We start from the raw sequence: 24,055 nt of genomic DNA on the forward strand, positions 1-24,055 counted from the left end.
GGATCTATGTTATTAAGTTTAAAATTGTTTTTTTCTCTGTGAAGTAAATTTTACATGCCAGACTCTAAATTAAATAGAACACTAACAGCAGGGTAGCCAAATAGCTAGTTGTTCTCCTTGGACCTGATGGGTACAATAACAAAAAATGTCTGAGATTATTATTAAAATCACTTTTAATAATTTACCTAAAGTCCTTTTCTCTGCAAACAAGATCTTTCAAAAGTAAAATTTATCATTATTTATTCTGCTTCTACAGTCTTTTACAAATCTGACGACCAAGCCTGCTCAGGGATCTTCAGTAAGTATAAAGTAGTGTGGCAAGTCTTTTTTCAAGAAACAAATTAGACAATCCGTAGCATTTCCAAAGTGAGTTAGGAAGGAAGAGACAACTTCTATTACCGTATTGTTATACTTATTATATATTATTATCTGGTTTGAAAGGTATTACCCAAATATCTCTGATTCATTTTGCACATCTATTCTAACAAAATGATAACTTAAGAGGGCTTAGAGGACTGCTTGGGAACAGCTGTTCTGTGGGTTCAAGGGGTTTCTGGCTAAGTACAAAGAAGAGGAAGGCACTCAGGGCTGCTACATCTGAAGACTATCCTCTCCCACTGGAGGCATCCAGTGACTGCCAACCACTGGAGCATGGAAATGTCTTCATGTTTTCTTTGTCTTCATGTCCTGCTTGAAGCATTAATTACTGGCTGCTTCTAGTGACAGATCCTGGTTTGAAAAGATGTTTGCTCTGATCCAGAACAGTTTTAGTGATGTTACTCATCTTTTTAACAGGTTAGTCTTCTGCCTGCCTAGTGAACTGAAGCAGCTCCACATGGAAGGGGCAGGTAATCATGAAAGTCAGTGCAAAGGAGCAGGAAAGAGCACATTGTGAGAGGAGGGAGGCTGGGAGCTTGGCAGGCATGAGCTGGGTTGATTTAAACTGCCATGGGATTGTGTACTTCTTCTACACACCTTTTTCTAAAGTTATTTTTACACAGGAAAGAAATAGCATTTTATCCCACTTTAAATGAAAGCAAAGATACCACCTCCCTGTAACATTCAATTCCTGATCTCTTCTTCATGAAGAAGGGTCCTTTGTGAACTTCCTAATCTCTGTAGCCTTCTCAGTCCATACCAAAACTAGCAGCAGTGATCTGTAGGACTGTCATTAACAAAAGATCTCTCCTATCAGAGGGTTCCAGTAAGTTGAACAGGCTTCCAGCATGAGTTAGATCAGCTACCCAGGGAGTAAATATGTGCCCTGTAGCGCTTCCATACCCTGGGTTTGAACAGTGGCTGGACTGGCTTGTGACATGTGCTTCCACTTTCTCTGTGGTCTGTATAACACTGAAGCAATGGGCAGTACCTAGTAAGAACTAAACAGTATAGAGAGATCTTCACAGGGTCACAGCATAGCTGAGGTTGGAAGGGAAGTCCAACCCCTGGTTCAAACAGGGATATCTAGAGGCAGTTGCCCAGGACAGTGTGCAGATGGCTTTTAAATATCTCCAATGATGGAAAATCTGCAACTTCTCCGGATAACCCATACCAGTGCTTAGTCTCCTGCACAGTAAAAAAGTGTTTCCTGATGTTCAGATGGTAATCCTGTGTTTTCAGCTTGTGGCCATTGCCTTTTAAAAATCTTGGACTGTTATAATGAAACATGTTGCTAAAAATAGTGTCTCTCTTGTATTCTTAGACATTGGGACAAAAAAAGGAAAAATCCATTGAAATAGGGTATATACATTTCCATCATATCTATTCCACTTGCCTCAAGAAAATACAGTATAGTGGGTTAATGGTAAATGAATCTCTGATCTCCAAATGTCCATCCTTCATTTACCTATATACTAATTTCTGAAAATACAGTTTCAGATTCATCTCAAATAATCCTTTATACTTCAAATTGTTGTCCTATGTAGTTTAAATAGCAGCTGGGATAATCTGATAAAAATGCACAGAAATGTTAACTGTTTTAATCCAAACATTTACCAGAGCTGTGAGCCTATAATTTTAGAGTACAGAAAATAGGAAAGATGCAATGTCTTTAAAGAACTTAAATGCCACAAGTTAACAGCTGCAACTTCATATAGCTGTGCATCACTCTACAATCATAATCTCAAGATAAGAATGCTCTTCCCAGTCTGAACACTCATGGTCAATTTGAATAGAAATGATTTGCTCAGAATTTGGGAAGCAAAGCAAGGAGATTGAAGTGAATTATTCAGAAATTGCTCCTGAAGAGGTAAGTACCATAAGGTCAGGACTTCACAAACTGGTTATGAACACTGAGGCAAAATCCCCATTAACCTAGGGGTATGCTTTGGGTGATGTGTTGTGTCTATGTATTATGAATCAGTTTTGAAATTTTCTCTTCACTGGGTTATGTCAAATAGACTTGATGACATTGCATTGAAGGCTCAGTGAAAGTGAATCAGTCTCCTGCTCTTTTAGTCTTCCTAATATACATTACAATGCCTTTGAATCCTCTTTCCTCCCCTGCAGTTCCTAACTATTCTTCTGTGCATTTTTGAACCAGATTTGTCTAAGATATAGTCTAAATTTGTCCACGTCTCTCCAAAATTGCAAATGATAAGCTGCAGTTAAGCCAGCTGACTTTAACAGGAATGTGCGTAGTTGTGCCTGGTAGATCACAGTCTTTGTGACTCTTCTGATCAATGCAGAGAGATATTCATTTCAAATCCATATTTTGTGCTTGGAGGTAACTTTGACCTAACTAATTTGTCCCTTTCATTGAAAATACTTCTCAGCCTTCAGTCAGTTTGCAGCCAGGACTATATGAAGTATCACCCAAAGTATCACCCAAAGCTGCCTGGAATCTGTCTGCCCACCTGAAGACCATGAAAAGGTTAAATTGGATAAAAACTCCCTGTTGGACACTATCAGATAAGTTAAATAGCTGTCTTTTTTGTCTGGAAGTGGGCAAGATAAATGGCTGTCATACAGGAAAACAGTGAGTTGTATTGCAGCTACTGCAGAGAATTTCACATATGCTCCGCCGTGTTGTGCTGGCACGGCTCCGATGCAGCATGAAGAAAGGGCACATTGCTCACAGTGCTAGCATATATGATTAAAGATACAGCAAGACAAGAAGCAATCTCTCACAAGAGTTTTAAAACCCACTTATTTAGAAAAACCAATGCTTCCAAATCACTGAACAAAATAAAGAGCCCATGGGGAACACTTGATCTTATTATAATCTGAACTACCAGCCACTCTGCTACTGTAGCCCAGAATATTCAAATGTTCTGGACACCTTCCAAAATTTGTGTCCCCATCAATCTCTAGATGGTGGTTTTAAAGTGGTTGGTTTTTTTTTCACTTCATTTCTTTCTTTTTTTAAAATTTTTTAAAAATACTTTTGAATTTGCTTTCACTGTTTTTTTCTTATGAATCTTTAAGAGCCATACAATGTATAATGCATGAAAATATTAATTTCCTGAACTAATTTCTTGTCATTTATTGAATGGAAACATGAGCTATATGTTTATCCCAGTAATAACAATACTGTGGTTGTTTTTTTCAGAGCAGATATGTGTATTACCAGATTAAAGAAAAGGTATCACAACTGCTTCCTTTGACTTCTGAAGCATCACCAGCTTTTGCTGATGAAATCTCCAAAACCTTTCTGCTAATTTTTTCTGTCTGTCTGTTATTTTGGTTTTAATGAGGGCTCTGCTTTTTTGATATACCTGGTTACAGCAGACTTTTACAGTCATGCTTTAGCCTCACAGGCAACAGAATTAATTTTAGCAAAGTGCCACAACAAAACAGCAACAATGTTCTTTGAGTTGAGCATTACACCAGATTCATAGAAGGATGAGCTTTTGAATAAACCCTGCTTGGCCACATGTATCAGTTTTCTCAACTGTCTATAAAGCAAGGTTACCTGAGCAAATCTCTCTCACACATACATATGATCTGTCTAAGCTAAGGGACCACAATGACATACATCAGGCAAAGATGAAAAGCCATTGCACATATAGGTAATTTTAATCCATTCCATTTTTAAATACCACAATAAATTTAATTTTCACAATAAATTAAATAGCCATATTCAGTTTACAAAATAGAATTACTTAGTGTGAAACCAGTATTTACAAACATTGTACACTATGTACACCATGTTTAGCTTTGTCGACACACAAGTATAGAAGAAAAAATTATTTGACCTTTTCTTGACACATGATTGACATGCTACAAGTGACACTATGGTCCATACCATAAAACAATAGTGCAAACTCACCACAGGAACTCTAAAACAATGTAGTTTGTATAAGATATTAATTTAAAATAATAAGAAAATAGTACTATTCACTCTCATTGTAAAAATTCAGCACTGTGTTTAAAGTGTCAGTATTCCTTTAGCAATACACATACCAAATATAGCCTCAAGATTATGCTTTCTCACAGCTTTACAGACTTTTGACAAGAATTTTTACGGCATAAACTAATGTTCTGCTTAGATCAATAAGTATCTCACATAAACACTTCACTAAGCAAGAGGAACACTGACCCTTTTAACAGTGTCTGACTTTGTTTCCCTAAATACCTCCTTTCCCTTTATTATTATATCTTAAATGATGCAACTATATTGACAGTAAATTTATGTTAGTTACTACTCTGTAGAAAAAATCGATCCCACCGTATATTTGGTCACACACTGCATTATGTACACGTATGCATGAAAAAGTTACTTTGCTAGCCATGTCTATGAAAAGTGCATATTTCAGCAGAGACATCTATCTCATGCCTCAGGTGCAACAGAAAGTGGTGTATGAAGTTTAGTTTAGGGCCAGTTAAATGTCCTCGCCGTGATCTGGTAAAATTTCTGATTAAAAGGATGGAAGAACTTGCGCAATTTGGTAATGACAGAGGTATCCACCTCTGGATGGATGCGTCCCTTGCTACCCGCCAGGCACTTGTTAAAGACAATGTTAAATCGCAAGCAGTAAAACCCTCTGGTGGCATTGAAGTATAAATTGTACTGACTTATCCTCGGAGGAAGATTTAGGAACTTCTCAACCAGCTGGAGTTCTGGTAGTGGGTCTGTGATGAGCCGGTCTCCATCCACGATATGAAACTGCTCGATTGGGAAGTATTTTAACCACCTCTCCAGATGTTTTGTGTAGATGCTGGTTCTCACTGCCTTGTACTTAGTGTTCACTTCGCAGGTATTAGGATCAATAGCCAGCTTCTCAAATTTGTAGTAAGTTTTGTTCTTTCTTTCCTTGCCTTCCAGCACCTGAGTGTAATCAGAAATAGCTCTTGTGGTAGGTTCCCTGACAATGATCAATAATTTGATAGATGAGTTCATTTTGTAAATCCTTTCAGGTACTTCCTCGGTGATAAAATACGCAGGGCTTTTCTCAATTGTTATTTGATGAGGGTAAGAAAAAGGCATTTTTTTCCGGTACCACTCAATTCCCTTGGCATAGTTTTCATCATTGTCAAAGAAGTGAATCTCTTGAGAAGCTTTGACCACTGCAGGGTGAAGGTTCAGCATCTCCAGTAGTGCTCGGGTGCCTCCTTTCCGCACCCCAATGATAATGGCCTTGGGAAGCTGCTGAACCAGATTGTGCAGTCGAATTTGTTCCTTGGTGGCATTGCCCTTTCGAAATTCATGGAGCAGACCTCGTTTGAACTGCAGGGCTCTCAATGGGATTTCGTCCTGGCCGCGGGGTCCAAAACGACCATCGATGGGGCACAGGGGCTGTAGTCTGCAAGTAAAATAAGAGGTATTTGTAAAAAGAGGATATCTCTCAACACAAGTTTTATGTATAAGGGAATCATGCTCTTGGGAACATTTTTGAATGTAATGTGATGTGCCTGTTTTTCAACTTTTATTTATTCTGCAAGTGGTTAAATAATTCGCAAATATTTTATTATTTAGTCTGGTATTTTGCCCTGATTTAGCTGGGTAAATCCTAACTTCACCCCCCTGCTCTGTGCCAGCATAGGAACTATGATTACTGTTCTTGGGTCTTGAACTTCACCTAAACTGGTGGTGGGATACTCTTTTTGGGTGGTCACCTACTGCTACAGGTGTCCTGAACAAATTGTGTCATCCCATCATTGTTGTCTTGATTTTAGTTTTGATTGGGTTTGTTTTATCAACAATCTTGTACACCATGAATTGGAAAATGATGAAATGGTTAACACAATTGACATCTATAATAGATGTCCACAATTTGGTCAATATCCCATCCACTGTGGACACACCCAAGGTTATTGACACGAGATGAACTACATGAGTATTAAAATAAGATGTGATAAGAAATTAGAGGTGTATTTTGAATAAAAAATTACATGTGTATTCTGATTAAAAAATTACTTATTCCTTCTTTTGCTTCCTTCTTTTTTCTTTTATTTTCTTTTTCTTCCTTTCTTATTTTCTCTACCCTTTTCTGGGATATGCTACCAGCACTGATGAGTCCTGAAGACTTCACAACAACACTACAAAATCGTGCTGATGGAGCTCGCTTGACAGCAATCGTGAGTCACAGGATGGTGTAAGAGACGGTCCGAAGATCCCTCATCTGCCTCACGATCATCGCCGAGGACAGACTGAACACAGTCTGGCCTGGCCTGGCTGAGGTGGGATGTCTGTCAAGTGTTGCCTGCGGGTGTGCCCACCGGGGAACGGGCCACGTTCCTGAGGAAAATTAGTGCAGGTCGCAATGGACTGCGCTGTTCTTGCTGCCCAGGTGGGAAGGACTGCGCTGAAGCAAAAAGGAATGACCTGTCCTGTACCTGTTTTCCCAAAGCAACGGGCCCCATAACAATGGCTGTAGATTTCTCCCACCTCTTGGCCAGCTGCCCCTCGCTTCTGAAAAGGACTATAACGGGACTTTCTGAAATAACTGAGCTCGAGATCTCCCCATGGAAAGAAGACGGATCTATTGGCAGCAGACCACGAGGACTTCATCTCCTCTGTTGGTAGCTATTGGCCCCCTTTTTCTTCCTCTCTACTCTTTTACTTTGTGTTTCTTTCTCTCTTTCTCTCCTCTATTGCATTACTGTGTTGTGGGCACTTAATAAAGGTGCACTATTATGATTAAAACTGAAATCTCTTTTGTCCTTTTACACTCTGAGATCTATAAAACGAACCATCATGATCCCTGCTCGTATTAGCGGATTGTGACATTAAACATTTTAAATTAAAAACTCATTATTTTGTGATGGGTTTGGGAGTTTTTATCGCATTCTAAGATGAATTATATTTGGTCAGTTTGATCTGAAAATCCAGTTCATTTAAGTAATCTCTTTCCCACACTTTTCCTATTCCAGCCTGAAGTCTTTCTTCTGCTTTCCATTGTGTTGATCCAGAGATGATTTTTTGAGTGAAGAACAAAAGGAATGAAAACCAGCTTTCTAGGCATCACCTTTCAATATTTCTCCTCCTCTTTGCAATATGTCCAGTGTTTTCTCTGCCAGTCAGAACCAGAAAGTCCAAGGTTCTAATTCAGATAAGATTAGCAAGGTAGAAAAAGAATGGCAAGAAGAGTTTTTAAAAATACATTTATTGCATCATTACATCAATGATTTCCTTATAATCAATTTTGTATCCTCCCACCGAACCTCGTTTTGTGCCTTATTATTTCTTCTTTTGCAACCCCCTTTTTCTACAATTCTTTTATATTCAGCTACAATTATTTCCCTTCTTTTCCACTTCTCTACTTCTTTGTTCTTTTATCTGATGCCACTGGATCCAATAAGTGGTTCAGTAAGAAAAATGTTAAAACTTTGCTCCTACAGAACCTTGAATAAACTCTCATCTCCACTCTCAAATCAGCACTTTGGACATTATACAGGCCAATATTTCACTGAAGATTAAATTGGTGTGTGCAGAGAGCTTCCAAGGTCCTAAAAAATATTATTACTAATTTTGTGGATCCGTGCTCTCCAAAATTAAGCATATGTAAGAACAAAGGTTGCCTAGGCAATTTTAGTGTGAGCTTACTGTGCACATATATTATGATACAGTTCTTAAATTACACGGCCGCATGCTATTATTTTTCACAGGACCCCTGCCTTAGCCAGTATACCAGATGGGCAATGCTCATTAATAGCTGTTTAGGTATTCAGTATTTATTCTGGTTTCTCAGCATGTGGTCCCTCATTCATTTACTGTATATTATTCAGACCCCACTTTCAGGACATAATTATTTATTTCTTTGTGGGTTTTCCATCCATCACTGCTTGTTGGGGTCTCTAATTTGACACTGATGCTAGGACAATGGATGGTTGGGACAAAGTAAGTTTGATCCCCCTGGCTGACCTGCTAGCTGTTTCCTTGATTATCCAGATGCTGAGAGATATAACCTGTCCAGACAGAGCCAAAGAAACAATCCATATGACACTGCTTAGTTCAAATGAGCTCTAGCTAAGTCCTGAAGACTAATTAGAAAGTGTGATGAGAAATGGGTTCCTGTTATTTCTGTTCTCAAGTTTCTAGCTTCTTCCATCCCTTTGCTCTCTGCCATCTGAATAAGCCTGACTTGGTGGCAAAGACTGAATCATTGAAATGCTGATGCAAGCCTGCTCATATTAGGAAAAAAAAAAAAGGAAGAAATGTCTTAACACTGCTATAACTTGTGGTGTGGCTGGTGAGAGTCTTACTGTAACAGCAAGGTGGCAGTTAAAAGCATAGGAAACAGAAGCTGCAATTGCTGTCTCTGTTCTCTTCTCTCTCCTTCTGTGTATTTGTTATTTGTTTTCAAGCAATGAGGATTCCACAACAGCAGTTCCAGACCCATCTCAACTAATTTTATCTCTTGCTCAAAAAGACAGCTAGCACTGCCTTCAGTGTAACACAACAGCTTGTCAAACAGGGTGGTTTCCTTTAAAAGTAAATAAATACTCAAGATATCCTCTAGCCTAAGGGAAAAGATTGGATGTTGTTAGAAGTTCGTCCTCAGCCTGTAGATTTCAGGTTTTTTTCTACTCTTTCCACCCTGCTTCTACTCTCTCTAAACAATAAAAAAGTAACTTTTAAAAAAGCTTGGCAGTGGTGGGTAAAAGGCAGATCCTCATAGTTTAATCCTAGATGTAACTATTTACTCTTATGTTGCAACATGCTAATATTCTTTATTGTCTGAGTTATTTTCCCATTAAATAACAATTCTTTGCTAAGACAGAGTATATGGCACTTATTATATCACTGAGTTGCTCTCCCAAAACAGGTAATTTCTCAATTAAAACTCCACAATTACTCTTGAGAAAACCTGCCATAAAACAATTCATCTCTGGGAACTGTATTTCTGAAAAATTTCAAAACAGCTGAAGTAGGTCTGGGCAACCTTAATGAGCTGTCTCTCCAGATCCAGAATACTTGCTAATTTTCTTCCACAGCAGCAAAAGATTATAAGTCTGGTTCCAGCAGGAGTAGTTTATAGCATGGAAATCAGGTGTGGAGACTCCTGGTAATCCTCCTGGTACTGAGTCAGGTAACTCAAAGACTAATCCAGATATTCTCAAAATTGCCACAGAATCTATTTGAGATTCCACATGTGAAGCAGATCCATGCACTCAGGAGCTGAAGGAAGGTGGCCTCCCCTGGAGGGAAGGGCTCATGCTATCAGACTTTATGACTCAATGAATCAGATAAGCTAGTGGTAATTTCCCTTTGGGCCTAGGAAAACTCAAGACACTGCCATTGGGGAGCCTAATCTGAGGCTATTAAACATGAGCCATCCCCAGCTCTCTTGTTCAAATTAAATCAGCCTAAATTAAGCATAAATGAATCTGGATTTCTTCCTGAACAATTAGTTATTCCAAAGTCTGTTGAAGCCTCTCAGCATCCTTTTACTGACAGATTCAACAACAATGAGGCAGAAGAATATTTCTAGTTAATTCATCTGTGTCTTGTCCTTTCTGGTACCTCTTTCTCTCTTTATTTCATAACAAGTCCATACACAGGACTTTTTAGCAGTGTGGTATGCTTCACACTGGGTAAAGCAAGAGAACAAAACTGAATTTTACTGCCATTGGCAACACTATGTATGAAACCAGCAGAATTCTCTGCCACAGGAGGTCAACGAGTCAAATACTGTGGCGAGATAATTTTATAGCCATCAGTAAATTCTGTAGATGTGCAAGCATAGATAATAGCAGAAGGTTAATTAGATTTCATGCCTCCAGGCATAAAATATACTTTTGCAGGGACCAGTAAGGATTTCTGCCTCCATTTACAGAATCACATTAGTTTCACTGAAGTTTCTACTTCTGATGTATCAGACATGATTTGAACACCAGGGGAAAGAAGATATAAGTTCCAGGGCTTAATTTGTAATGCACTTCATCCTATCTGAGTGCATGGTCTCCTTCTTCTTCTGGAGTGGATTTGAGGAGTTGAAGAAGGCACCCAGTGACCAGTGATGGAGCCCACCATTACCTATCAATGGACAGTAGGTCTTCACTTTCCAAGCACTGTATAGTCACACAGCATTGTGTTACAATTCTGAAATCAACTAATACATTGCATAATTTAAAAGAAGGACATGAATATACCATTAAAACTTGCAAGTGTCTACCAGCTTCTGGAAATCCTATAGTCTTTTTTTCATTCATTCTTTTGAAACAGCTTTTTTTTTTTTTTTTTTTTTTTGTGTTGTGCCTTTGTGGAGCAGCTTCCACAGCAATCCCAGGCCATTTCAAAGCTGACAGAAACAGCAGTGTCAGTGCAGGTAGCACTACTGTAGCACTGTCAAAAACTGGTCAAAACTCAGCCTGGTCAGAAGTGCCAAATGCTCTTTGATTTTCTCTGCTGTACTTTCTGCCACTCTCCAGGAAATCATTTACAGAGAAAACCCACTTATTTAGCACGTTCGGCTACGGAAAATACCAGCTAATTAACATAGTTAAAATTCTCAAACCCTGAAGCAATCTTTCAAATGAAATAGTATTCAAAACTTGACGAGCTGCTCTGCAGGCTCATACTTTATTTTAACTACCACTGTAGCACATTAATTGCTTGCTCACAAATTCAGAAAAGGAGATGTATAAATACATCATAACTGTTTTGCTGAAACTAGAGGTCAACACAGATGTACACAGGCAAAATGAGCTACTGTAATGACGTTTTTACTGGATGCTGGTTTATTTCTTCACTGAAAACAAATGTCAGTGTGCTCAGAATACAAATGGACACACAGAAGAACTTTGACAGAGATGACTGTGACTGTTTTCCTACTCTCTTCTCCAAAGGGTAGGAATAAGTAATGAAAACCACTATTAAAATGGCAGTCCTTCTGTCTTTCTATATGTGAGTAGACACTAAAAAAAACAAAACCAAAAACCAAAGAATTAAAGAAATCAGACCCTTGAAGCAAAGACTCAGACAATCTTAGCCCATTGTAAATAAGAGAGTAGCTACTTCATGACTTACCTATCCAAACTCCCAACTCTGGCAACTAGATATAGGAGACTTCCAATAGCAAGGCTGCCTAGCACAAAGAGCTTCTGTCTCAGCAACGCCTGCTGTTTGAATAGCATGGCCCTCCATCAATCTTCAGGACTTCTTCAGTCTGCAGAAACAAGAACACATAAAACACTCACCAGAAAGCAATATGCAGGGTAATGTTTAATCAGGTGTTGCAGCTGATTAAGCCACACTTGCAAAATTTTTGCAAAACTGCAAAATAAGTAGTTAAAGTTCTTTTGTTTGCTACTGTTTTTCTGTCCCACATGGCAATGTATCTGGGGTAGGATAGTAATTTTGGAAGTGACAGTTCAGCTGCACCCACCATTGCCAAGGCTGCTGGATAGCCAAAATGTAGGTCTTGTAGAAGCTCATATTGTAATAGGACACCTTGTTAGGTAAATATGTTTAGATTTTAAGCCTTTGGGAATCAGACAGAGCTAGATTTCAACAGAGGTTTAAGTGCTCTGATGTCAAGTAAGGCAGCAATAACCAGGAGCTAGACTTGCAGGTCCTGTGTACAGTTTATGGAGGCACGTTTACTGTGTCTCTATGATTATTAGAGTGCATGCTGGAGAGAAATCTAAAAAAGATGTCCTGATCCATGCCAGCAAGTATTTATGACAGACCTGAGAAGCAGGTATCTGGGGTGGGCACAATAATGATTTTTTAGCATCAGTGTATTCTATAAGCTGTGTCTGTGCTGGGCATCAGCTTAGTCTGTTCTCTGGAGAACCACTTAAGCTCCTCACCTGCCTGACACCAGCCTTGATTGTCACCTCAAGAACTGATGGGACACAAACTGTCATCCTTGAAACAAGCGTGCCTACATCCCCAGTTTTTAGCAATACCAAAGCATATATTTAAATTTCTTTTTCTGATGTTCTCCAGAGACCTTATAAATCCCATAAATGAACATTGCTTCAAATACTATAGTTATGAGGCAGACAGAAGTAAATACATGACCTTATGCCAAGAGAATTTAACCAGGAGGTTCCTAGGGAAGGTGGAAGCGAATGCTGAGTAAAACTGTTTGTCTTTAGTTTGACCCTTCTTCAGACATTACATTTGTGTCTGGACTACAGATCGTTTTAGGAGACTCAGAGCTGGATTTCTAATACATTCTTACATGAACTGAGAAGCAAGATCAGTCCCTGCTTTCAGAGCACAATCAAAGATTACATGGTTATCCATTCTGTACCAGTTTTGAACTTTCTTGTAGATATAAGGAGAAATAAGTTCCAGTCCTTTCACCGGCTCAGGATAAGTAAAGCCATACCGTCTACCTACTAAAAGAATGCTTTCATCACCAAACGGATCCTCTTGATACAAAAATCATAAATATAAAGTGTAATTGCCTGAACTACTGATCCAGAGTCTCACTCCCTCTATCAAGGAATGTTTACTCCATTATGGAGTAGTTTGAACAACTTTTTTTCCTAAATTTTGGCTGCACTTATTTTGAACAATTTTTGATGTCAAGTTTCTTATGTTTAACTACAGCAAAGCTTCTTTTGCTGCACATTTTATTCTTTTTCAGCCTTAGGATTTACATCAAGCAAGACTGGGATAGATTATTTATAAGCATGTATCTATATACAGAGGCAGAATTGTTGGGAGAGTGAAAGGTTTGACTGGCCACTGCTAACAGAGACTACAAATATTTCTTTGTCCTGCCCACGCTGTTAAACTTTTGGCCCAGAAAGCTCTCTTAAGAATCCAGGATGCAGTCAGGGAGATAATACAAGCTGGAAACCATTCCCAGCAGGCAGCACTCATGTAACCTGCCTGCCCCAGTGCTGACTGGGTTTAAAGGCGCAGATGCAGGTCACTCCATACTGGTTTTCTTCAAGCATTGTTGAATAGCCATTCTGAAGCACATTTATTTTACTGCTGTAGAGAAAGCCTTTCTAATTTCAGCCCACCATCTCTTGATAAAAGAGCCATGCAGTGCTGAAGGTCTGAGTCTGACTTGGTCTCTAAAACACTTCCGGTACGATAATAATAGTAGTAACTCCTTATACAGCCAGGTCATAGCTCAGGATAACCTATCATACAGGATAACTTTTCACACAATATATATTGCTTTTTACACAGATAAGGGCAACTCTATAATAAGAATTCTTAGATAAGATCTTTATTGCAACAAGATTAATATAAAGCACAGAGTAAAAGGAGTTTGCAATGTAAATACAGAGACAGAAGAAGTATAACTATCCTTTAAAAAATAAATGAGGAGAGGAAGTACAGAGAGATTAAGTGATTTGCTCAAGGTCACAGAGAAAACCTGTAGCACCAGTGAGATTCAGTCTGAAATAATTCCTTTCTAGAGCTTTAATTACATGATAAACTTTTGCCTTTTTTCAATATACTTTTCTTTTTCCATAAAAATCATGAATAAATGAGGAATTCTCTACATTGAGCAAGGCAGAAAAGATGTAGCCAAAGGTGAAATATTAAGAAAAATGCACAGGTATTATATCTCTGTGTTGATATGTTACTGTCAACTACTCTTTTAACTATTTGATTAAAAAGGATGAAAGAGAAGGACATGATGATGGTGATGATAATGATGATGATTAAAAGAGATGAAAGGGAAGGACGTGAAGATGATGACGATAAATTTTCATAGGTTCCAAGTTTTAAATCTTTCAGTTTTTCTCCCTCTAAATGAAAGTTTCACTTCAATGCTACAACAATTGGTTCTGAACTTCATCTCTCAGAAAACATATACATATGCAGCCCTCTACACTTGAAACTAAAGTGCTTTCCATGTGTTCTCCTTTACACAGGCTCTTGGACCCACTTCATATCTGCCTGCAAGCCTTAGTGAGGCTGTGGAGGTCATCAGGCCAAAACAAAATCAAATTAATGACAAGCTGTTTCCTGAAATACATTCCACAAGGCCTCCTGACCTCAGTATTAATGTTTGAAACGAGACTCAGTACAAAAACACCAACCAACCAAACCACAAAACAAACACAAACCAAGCAAATCAACCAATCAAAAAAAAGCCCAAACCCAAACCAGTTCCAGTTTTATGTGTGGGTGTACCTAAGTACAGAAAACTTTCCACAGAATGTCAAGTATTAAGTATACACTAGAAATGTAAGGATGACATTATTTATTTGTTTGTTTCATTTTTGTTCTCACTTTTAGGATCTAATTTAAAGGCCATGAAGGAGTTTTATTCCAGAGAGGTGGTCTCAATAACACTTTCCCTGGATTCTAATATTTTCCTGGAAAAAAATGTGAAGAAATAATATCTTGACTCCAGAAAAGGCTACATCTTGCAATGGATGTATTGAGATAGCTCTATGTGCCAGAGGAGAGGACTGAAAAAACATTTCTATTTAAGACACAGGGTTAGTGCAAAAAGAATGTGATAAAGGTGAAGGTCCCTAAGGCAAAAATGTTGCTGGAGACTAACATGGCAAAACTTAAATGAAATGGAAAGAAGAAATGAAAAGGAAGTAATTAAAATTCTGGGACATAAGGTGCACAAAGTTTTCTGTAAGGAACATATACTTTTAAACTTAACAAGAAGCTGGAAGACAAGATAAAATGAAATCCAAAGTGACAAGATTTTTAGCAGTTATTTGAGGAAAATAAGGATGTTTTAATTTTTTTTTTCTGTCTTTTAGGGACAAGAGCTGAACTGGCACAAAACCTGCCGACCAGTAGGAGGAGGGTTGGGATAAAGCCGCAGGCAGAACTTTCCCAATAGCTGAATGCTGAATGTGGAACCTCCCACCAAAAGAGATGACAGCACACTGCTGCAGAGCTCCAGCAGGCTTACATCAGGAATATCTGTCCTGGACAATTTAGTTAAATATGCATACAGGAGAGCTTGTTCCTGGCTATCCAAGAGAGTCACAATGCACAAAGAGCAATACAAATAATTGAATGTATGATTTCTAGAAATGTGTGCAACATCATGTATGTTTAAAAAAATGTAATTTGTGTAAATTAAATGTAAAATGTGCTTTGTGATTTCAGATGTACATCTGATCTGAATTGTTAGACTGACATGGTACAGTTCAAAAAAGAAGCATGAGAAAGTAACCTTACCAGTGTATTGATGTGAATGCCTCATTTAACCCCTTTCTCTGCATTCCCATCTTTGCTGGTGAGAGGATTAGGGTTATTGAGTGAATTGCCAAGAGAAGACAGTACAGCTGTGTAGAATTCTGATGATAACACCAACTGAAAAGTAGATGGATTGTTCCTGACAAGATGAAGGGATTACGGATAAAGGTAGATAGTGGGTATGCTGGACAAATAATGTAAATTGTTTGTGAACTGTTGTAAAGGTTAGTTTTTGGTTCAAGTTAGGTCAAAGTCAAATGAGTAGGAGAAAACAGAAAAAGAAGCATACTAATAATGATGGCATTACTGATAAAAATCTGAATTATGCAGAAGCACAGAAAAGAGAATCTGCTGCTATAATCACTTATTCCAAATAAACAGACAATGAAACACGAAGATTGCCAGGAACTGGTTTGAAAATGCTCAAAGGGAAATTTTTGATCACATGAAGCAGAGATGAGAAGATGCTATAGATAAATGAATAGCATGTGGTTGATTATGGATGGAAGCATAAGAAACAACAACAATATCCTTTCCTTGGAAAACAGGCTGAAGAGACACAGTCCTGATAGAGTGATGTGATTAATCAAAATGAAGTACAAAACAAAGGAAATATGCACAAAGGAGGCTGGGAAAAGAATAAATAGGAGGTGGTTTTTATTAGTAGAATTTATCATTTGACATGTTTCTTTTTTTATTTTTCACACCAGCAGGGGTCATCTGTTGACCAACAAATATTTGTTGTCATACACTGCAGAAAAATCTTTGAGTTTATGCGGGATTTAAATACAGTGATAGAAAACAAGTCAGGGAACTTATCACTGGGCACATTTGTGTTATGTCTCTTGAATGGTAACTACAGTTTCTTCCATTTTTCACTGTCACTAAAATTCATACATATCAAGCAATTAAGACTTTTTCTGGGCAATGAAATCACATGGTATTTGGGCAAGGAGGGAATCTATCCCCAAAATTGTGTGCACTCTCATCAGTTCATGATCTTAGTCATGGTCTGCCTGGAATATCCAGTCATGCTACTGCTCCTGCTTCTCCTCCAGGTCCTCCGCACTCCATTTTTTCTGTCTCACCGCTGAGGAAGGCCTGGGCTAGTGGCAAGGAAAAGATAGAGTGCTGCTGTACTTTTTCCCCAGCAGCCTGTGCTTCAGTGGCTTCCTTAATTGCAACAGTACTATTGCACCACATGAACTGTATTAAAGAAATAGAATGATCATGATAAAGCATAACATGATTTTTCATTAGAGAGAGGATTTTTCATTCCTAATAGCATTGAATGGTCTAAGAAGAGACAAAATTATTCTCTTTTTTGACACAGTAAAATGAAATGGGTAATGGGAACTGAAAGATTTGAAAATAACATCTTTTTTAGGGAATGGTAAAGTGCTGACCCTGCAGAAAAGGAACTTGGATTTTTTTTAAAATTATTTTCCATAATGATTCATATTTCAATATAAAAAAGAAATTTAATTCTTATGAGTAATCACAGTTTTCAATTTTTTTCTCTATAGCATAAGACTGAGATGGGATGAAATAAGATTAATGCATGACACTTGCTCAATTCAGGTTTCAAAGGAAGAAAAGAAGGAAATATAACACGGAACAAGTTCACAGATTCATGTAAGTGGTCCTGTGTACCAGACATGTCATTTTCTCCTCATGCCACATATCGACTGAAAGAGTGGAGAAGAAAATGTCAGCAAAGCTGACGGAAAACAATAAATAATGCAGATAAACTCAAACATAAAGATTTCCTATAGTGTTATACCACAGCTGTGACAATAACCTAAAAATACTCTGGTTTTTTGCCTGCTGTTGTAGAGTTTTGAGATTTAGGACTACTTTTAACCTGCCCTTTAAGCCAGTTCTTTGTAAAGAAGTCGTAAAAGTCTTTCTCCAGAAAAGCTGCTAGACTCTGAGACCACCCACAAAATCAGCATCTGTATGTGGATGCCAGGTAAGAAAACATATGTTCATTTTTCAGAAGTTAGCACTCAATCAGTGCTGAAAGAGTATTTGTGACTCATAATCTCCCATTGGAACTGGCTTGGGTGTATAGCCAGATACCTGTGTTCTCTCGAGTCTATAGAGTGGTAATGACCATTTATTTAGTCCACTGCCCACAGGACATTTCACTCCAGACACACTAAAGACTCATCTGCCCATAATTGTGCTATCTCTAGGAAGCTGCTGTGTCAAGTGACAACAGTACAGAAGGCCACAACCAGCTCTTTATCACATTCCGTTCTCAGCCTGACCCTTTTTTAATTTTTTTTGCTTCTCACTGAAAGACACAGAGCAATATGGTGTTGGGGAGAGAGAAACAACTCAAAAGCTTGCTATTGACTTTGCAGTGCCCTGTGCCAAACAGATCTGCTGCCAGATTGTCAGAGTCGTTAGGAATCTCGGGTGCTGTGGTGCCCTTGAGGTCTCAGACACATCTGCTTAGGAAAACTGCCTTATTGCATCTGAGCTGGCAAGGCAGGCGGCCACGTTCTGCGGAATGATGACTGGGTTGCCATGATCCAGGCTTAGCTACAGCACTCCAGGAACATTTCCAAGCATATAGACCTTAATAGGACTACATTAGTCCAAAATACAGATGCCTGTCTCCTTGCCAGCATCCTGAGTATATTACCCTGCACTGCTCTTCATAGAGCATCAGATTAATCTGATAGGGTTGGCCCTTTTCTGTGGATTAATGGTACTTCCCCAGCTACTTCCCTCCTTTTCTTCTGAAATGATCACCTTCTTGAAATTATCACCTTCCTTGTCTGCTCCATTTCTCAAGAATGGTGGAGCTGGTGACACTAAGACAGAAAACCTGTGGAAATGCAACTCTGGTTGTAGAGAGATTAAAATAGATACTAATTTCAGAGTCTTCAAAAGACAATACCAGCCTTGTTTCTTCAAGCTGGCACTACAATAACTGCAACCAAAAATAGTAATAATACAGGAAAAAGAAAGTTGAGGAACAAAATTCAGTGAAATGGAAGAGAGGGAAACAAAGACTGCAAAAGTCAAAAGAGAAATCATAAAGGGAGTCCAACAGCAGGATCGTGTTAGGAATAAGCAGTTTGTTTTTCAGCTCTGGGAAAGACTTAGCGAAGAAGATTATGAATCTTCTGAGCAAAAGGTAAGCAGGTAGATATCCAGAGCTTTCTTCTTTTGTCCTTCATTTAGGGCCCAGTCTTTGTCATGAACAGTTTCACTGCATTGAGCAGGATAAGAAGGCAGAGTGGTATTGCTTAATATGATTTAGTGTGAAATAAAATTACCTTTTTTCACATACTAGTAATTTTTAAATGTTCTTCTCCACTACTTAGAATCATGTCCACAGACTATTGCTCCTTTTTTTTCTTGGAAAAACTATCCTTTCTCAAATAATATCATATCTGAAATAAGACATATGAAAGGCTGTTTGGAGGTTCCTTAATTAATTGAAACTGGCAGATAATTTAAATTAAATTTCTCTTAGATATTAGGCAAAATCTATGTGGCCTTCTGCAGCTGCTTGCAGCTCTGTTTTCTTGTGACTTCCCTTCAGAAAAGTAGAAAAACTGAATTAAATGCAGAATGTTACTAGGAGTCAAAAGCATTAACAAGAAAATGAACAGCAAAAACTTAGAGCTGCAAGTATATTTTGATGGTACTCTGCATTTACAGCAAATCTATCTGACTAGATTTTTGCTCCTGGTTTTTACTCCCCACTGAGAAAAAACACCATTGTATGGGAGCACCCCCCCATCCCTCTGTGCAGCTCTCTCTTGCCCTACATATCTTTATATAGTACACTTACTCATCTCTTTTCTCTTATCCAAACTCACATTCTAAACTATCCCGTTGCTGCTGAATAGACATCACACTGTTAATATGGAGCACCTACATTTGTTCTGATCAGTAGCATCTCTTTCTTTTACTCAGACCTTGAATCTGAAATGTGATCAGCTCAGACTGCTCTCTGTTATCTTGTATGCAGGCTAAATTTCATAACTTCTTTATCATAAATGCCCCAAAGATTCAGTCTGTTCCACACCTGTGTAAGTCTAACATTTTCCCATGTGTTCCCTTCACCACTTTATCCCAACTACTGCAGTGGTCTTTTCTCTGCCCTTGACCAAAACAATTGTGCTTCATTTATATCCATTCTGAACGATGCTGCAAAGGGCAGTCTTCCAGTCCAGCTCTCTGAATACACCACTTCTGTCTAGGCACAATGTTGCCACCTTCCTATTTTCTCTGTCACACCTTTCTGTATATTTCTGTGTCTGCATATCCCATGGGGATTCTTCTGGGAGAACACGGAGAAACGGAATTTAAGAACTTGGCCCCAGAGACCTTTAAGTTATTTCTCAGAATGCAAAATCTCAGTGCTTCCACTGTAAGTCCTGGCCAAGACACTTCCCTTAGAAGTGCTGCCTATTTTAATGTGGAAATCTAAGTGAAAACATTAATGACAGCTTAGACAAGAACTTGTTAGTGTGCCTCAGTGAGAGAGGCAGACCTATTAACAGCTTCCTCTGAAAATGAAAGAGCTGGGATTTTCTGCTGTGCACGTGTTCTAAAGGCCGACATTACACTGGTGTATTGACCTGAGTGACAGCTCACAGCCCCCATTTGGGTGGAAAAGAAAGGGGAAACAAGGAGACACAGCTGTTACAGTGTTATGGTGTTACAGAGCTGCCCAGTGCTGGAGAGGTCCCCATAAATGAGCTGCCTGGTCACTAAGCATTCCTCTTGTCCTGGCACAGCCCATTCATTCACCCTGCTCCCCCTGGGCAGCCTGAGCTGTAGAAATAACTGCTGTCTTGGGTCTGCGTTCACTCACTTACATGTACCCAGACTGGCAAATATGCCTGCTTCATGGTTTTAAATTCTAAAAAAAGGAACATAAAAAGCCAACTGAAACATCTTTGCATGTGTTTTACTGGTAGGTCTCTGAGTCAAGCAAATGCCAGCAGAGAGGTGTGTGTTCCTGATCCTTGCTGGCAGACACACCTGGAAAATTACTGAAGGGCTGCTCCTCTGCTGGCATGAGATGCCTCGTCTCTCTGTCTCTTTCTGAGCAACTTTTTAGAGAATGCTTTTTAGTGTACTATTCATGGTCCTCATACTGATTTCATGCTAATGCAGCTTGATTGGCTTGGTGAACTTAATCTAACGTGGACTCCATTGAATAGGCTCTAATCCTTTCTCTGTGGGCACTTGTGACTTAGGATCACTTTTCTGGAGATGTACTTTTTAAAATTAATTTAAACTTTTTTCCCTGACCTATCACAATGACAGTAACCTCGTGGACTGGCCATATTTATGGATATAAACATATTTTGCCTGCATGGTAAGATATGCTAGAAATGCTGCCACTAGAAGACGCTGTCGCTTGTTTCCCATACGGTTACTGGTGACTCAGTGAAAGAGACAGAGACATGGATCTAACTAGATGGAAAACTCATGTAGTTTATCCAGGAACTTGAAATAACTGGCCTATGCAGTTAACGTTTGTTATGGTCATTAGTTAAGGTATTCTTGTTCTGGCTTTTGTCCTGAAGCTCATTTACAGAACCTACAACCTGTTACCTTTGAGGATCAAGGGCTGGCTGCAGCCCCAACCCCAACTATTTAGTCCAAATATGGAAAACTGTAAAATATGCTGCACAATTCAAAATGTCTTGGTTGTGTGACAATTAAACACAGAATATACCAGAACTTTGTTTAATTGTCTGTGAAACATACAAAACACTTCCCCGTGCTCTAGAATACCTTGTATTTAAAGCAACTGCCATATAAGTACACAATAAAGTTAAACTAGTCCTGTTTGTCCATGAAAACATAGGTCCTACAGAGTCCTGCTTACAAATTGTATAGCTATCAGAGTGAGTGACATCTTATGAATGTCTCAACAGATGGAAGAGTTGATCTAATAATGAAGAAAACAATACTCACAAATAATTTATTTGTCATTTGGTGGAAGAAAAGCAGAGTGAATAATTTATTTGGTCAATATTATTCAATCATCAATAGAACTGGTAGAATAATTTATAAATTTACTTATGAATAATTTATTCATCAATTGATGGCAGGAGGAAATTAATGAAGTAAAAAATATTCAGATAACACTCAACAGGCTATCAGAGGCAGGCAGTACAGGCAGGGAGGAACTGGGAGTACGGATCCCTTCTGTCAGACTCAGAGCACGGGGGATCATCAAAGGGCAGCTGCCCCTCAGTCACTTCTGTAGCTTGCTGATAGTAGTGACCTTCTTTCTCGTTTACCCACCCAGGACAACAGATCTGCAGAGGTGCCCTGAGAGCACTGTGTGGTTTCTTAGGTCTTTCATGATGGTGGGAAGCTGTGTGGAAATTCCTGCTCTGGTGTTCCACCGGCTTCTGCTGTGGCGGCTCAGGCCAGACGCTGCTTGCTCTGACATATGGCAGCAGAGGCTGGGGGCCCTCTCAGCCTCCCAGTAGCTCAAATCTTGTCATGCAGCTGAGAAATGTGCTGGGCTCTGCTTGTGTACTCAGAGTAAGAGACAGAGGGTTTCACTCAGGAAGCCACAGGACACTGTTCTCTGTTTTTAGTCAAAAAATTAAAACTCCAAGGCATTTTATAGAAAAAAAATCTTGGTTGTGTAACTGAACTGTGTTGTGCCAGAAAATACGTTACAAATTGCTGACACACAGAGTTGAAAATAACCCTTTTGCTCACCATGTCTCTTTAGAATACAACTTCACATGGCTGCGACCATCAAAATAATTTCAAGGCAAATCTTATCTGAATGTAATTTTTAGATTTCTTTAACTTAGAAACATCTTTCCAATGTGGCTGTGGGTGGGGGAGGTTTCATTCTATATAATTCATCTAGAAACACCTCACTACCTTCCGATAGCATTCACTAGTTTGCTCTGAGTTTGCTCTGCTGTCATTGAATAAATCCCTTAGAAATCCAGTCTGAACATTAACCAACAGCCACAACAGAATAATTTTAATACAAATCATCTGGAAGTGGCTTTTGTTGTGTTATAATCTCACATTGCAATAGCTTTCATAAAAATATAAATATAAAGTAGACATAAGGAAGTAGAAGGTTTTTTTTTCTGTTTTCAATGTACTAAGTTTAATGGCAGATATATATGCAGTTTGGGATGAGAGCAGATGCCCTTTATGAATAGACTAAGTGGAGGAATCAGCTGGTTTATGTTCTCCTCTCAACTCTCACCAGGATTTTTCCACTCTGTTCCTTTGTTAGCTATAAACTGTAAGCACTGAAAATCAAAAAATGAGGGAAAGTTTATGAATTATACACAGCCACAGAGTTTATTAGTGCTCCGTGCTCATTCTCTTGGGAGACACAGAAGGAAGAGCTTTGAGCAATTTCCAAATTTTCAAATGTGTTCTCCATGTCTTTATCTCATTTAGTTTTTGATATGGTGCATAAATTATTTATTGGGACTACCATTATTTTGTTAGCTTGTGTTGTCCTCTGGCGCCATATCTGCACAATGATATTCATTTTGCATTTGCAATGACTAAACTTAAAAGAAATCGGTTCATTCTTCCTTTATTCAGCTCTCATTCTGCAAAATGATGTGGGAAGGACTGAGATGTGGACAGAATTTCATTTTGACCTTGAATCCAAATTACTGTTTTCATCCTGCCATTTCACAAGAAGTTGTAAATAAAGTTAATTTAAGAAATATTTCTATTTTCCTCTCTGTCTCTCTGTCTCTCTCTCTCTTGTGGAAGAAGGAATAGGAGATAAATTCTTCCACATCATAAATTCACCAGGAAGATTTCCCTTTAACAATATATACAGGTAGCTTTACACATAAAAGAATGTGATAATGTACTGGAGCCAGATCATAGCTTAGTCTGATGGAAAACTTTATCCTCACTGTTCGATACAAAGCAGACTCAATTACACTGGTTCAAAATAATTTTACCTCTGCTGGAAAGAACCACTGCTGTGCACCCCTTTCCTGCCCCTCCTCAGGGCTCTGTGACTGAAGTCCTCTAGCAAAAAAAAGGAAGGTGTTCTAGTGGGAGTGGGCTTGTGGTCATTTCTATCCAGCTGTGGCTCACCTTATGCAAAGACGACCTGGTGATATCTGGTTAATAGTCCCAGTCTGTGAGGTGGTAACCACACTGAACAGCTGGCTGGGAGACACTGTGATGGAGCTGCCTTTGCTTCAGGGCAGTGGCACATCCCCACCTGAGGCCCCTGTCAGGATGGAGGATGGATGACTGTGCCACAACTCCTTCCCCTGTGCTGACAGCCACTCAGGCAAAAAATTTTTTCCAGCCCTCTCTGCAACAGGCTCCATTTTCTGCAAATCCAAGATCACAGCCTAGAATAAGGAAACAACATTACAGCATTATCTAAAATTATTTTGCTAGTGTCAGCTATGGATTAATTCACTGATTTTTTTCAAATTTCTGTCCTATCTGCAGGTTCACTTTAATCCTTCAGTCTTTGAGGATGCTTCTCTCATGACGCTATAAACATTC

General features: G+C 38.8%; 1 protein-coding gene across 3 annotated transcripts in view; it reads right to left on the reverse strand.

Moving 5' to 3' along the window:
* Positions 1–3,991: 3,991 nt before the first annotated feature.
* The window catches only part of HS3ST5 (heparan sulfate-glucosamine 3-sulfotransferase 5), a 194,195-nt gene continuing 174,131 nt past the window's right edge, over positions 3,992–24,055 (reverse strand). For all 3 annotated transcript variants that reach the window (XM_008637782.2, XM_017739751.1, XM_017739750.1), the window contains exons 3-4: positions 11,414–11,552; positions 3,992–5,744 (exon numbers count right to left, since the gene is read on the reverse strand). In XM_008637782.2, coding sequence (XP_008636004.1) covers positions 4,814–5,744; positions 11,414–11,520 — 1,038 coding nt within the window. In that variant the 5' untranslated portion in view covers positions 11,521–11,552 and the 3' untranslated portion in view covers positions 3,992–4,813. The remainder of the gene's footprint in view (positions 5,745–11,413; positions 11,553–24,055) is intronic.

This window comes from Corvus brachyrhynchos, unplaced genomic scaffold (genome assembly GCF_000691975.1).
Source record: "Corvus brachyrhynchos isolate BGI_N302 unplaced genomic scaffold, ASM69197v1 scaffold14, whole genome shotgun sequence".
In the NCBI taxonomy this organism is placed as follows: Eukaryota; Metazoa; Chordata; class Aves; order Passeriformes; family Corvidae; genus Corvus; species Corvus brachyrhynchos.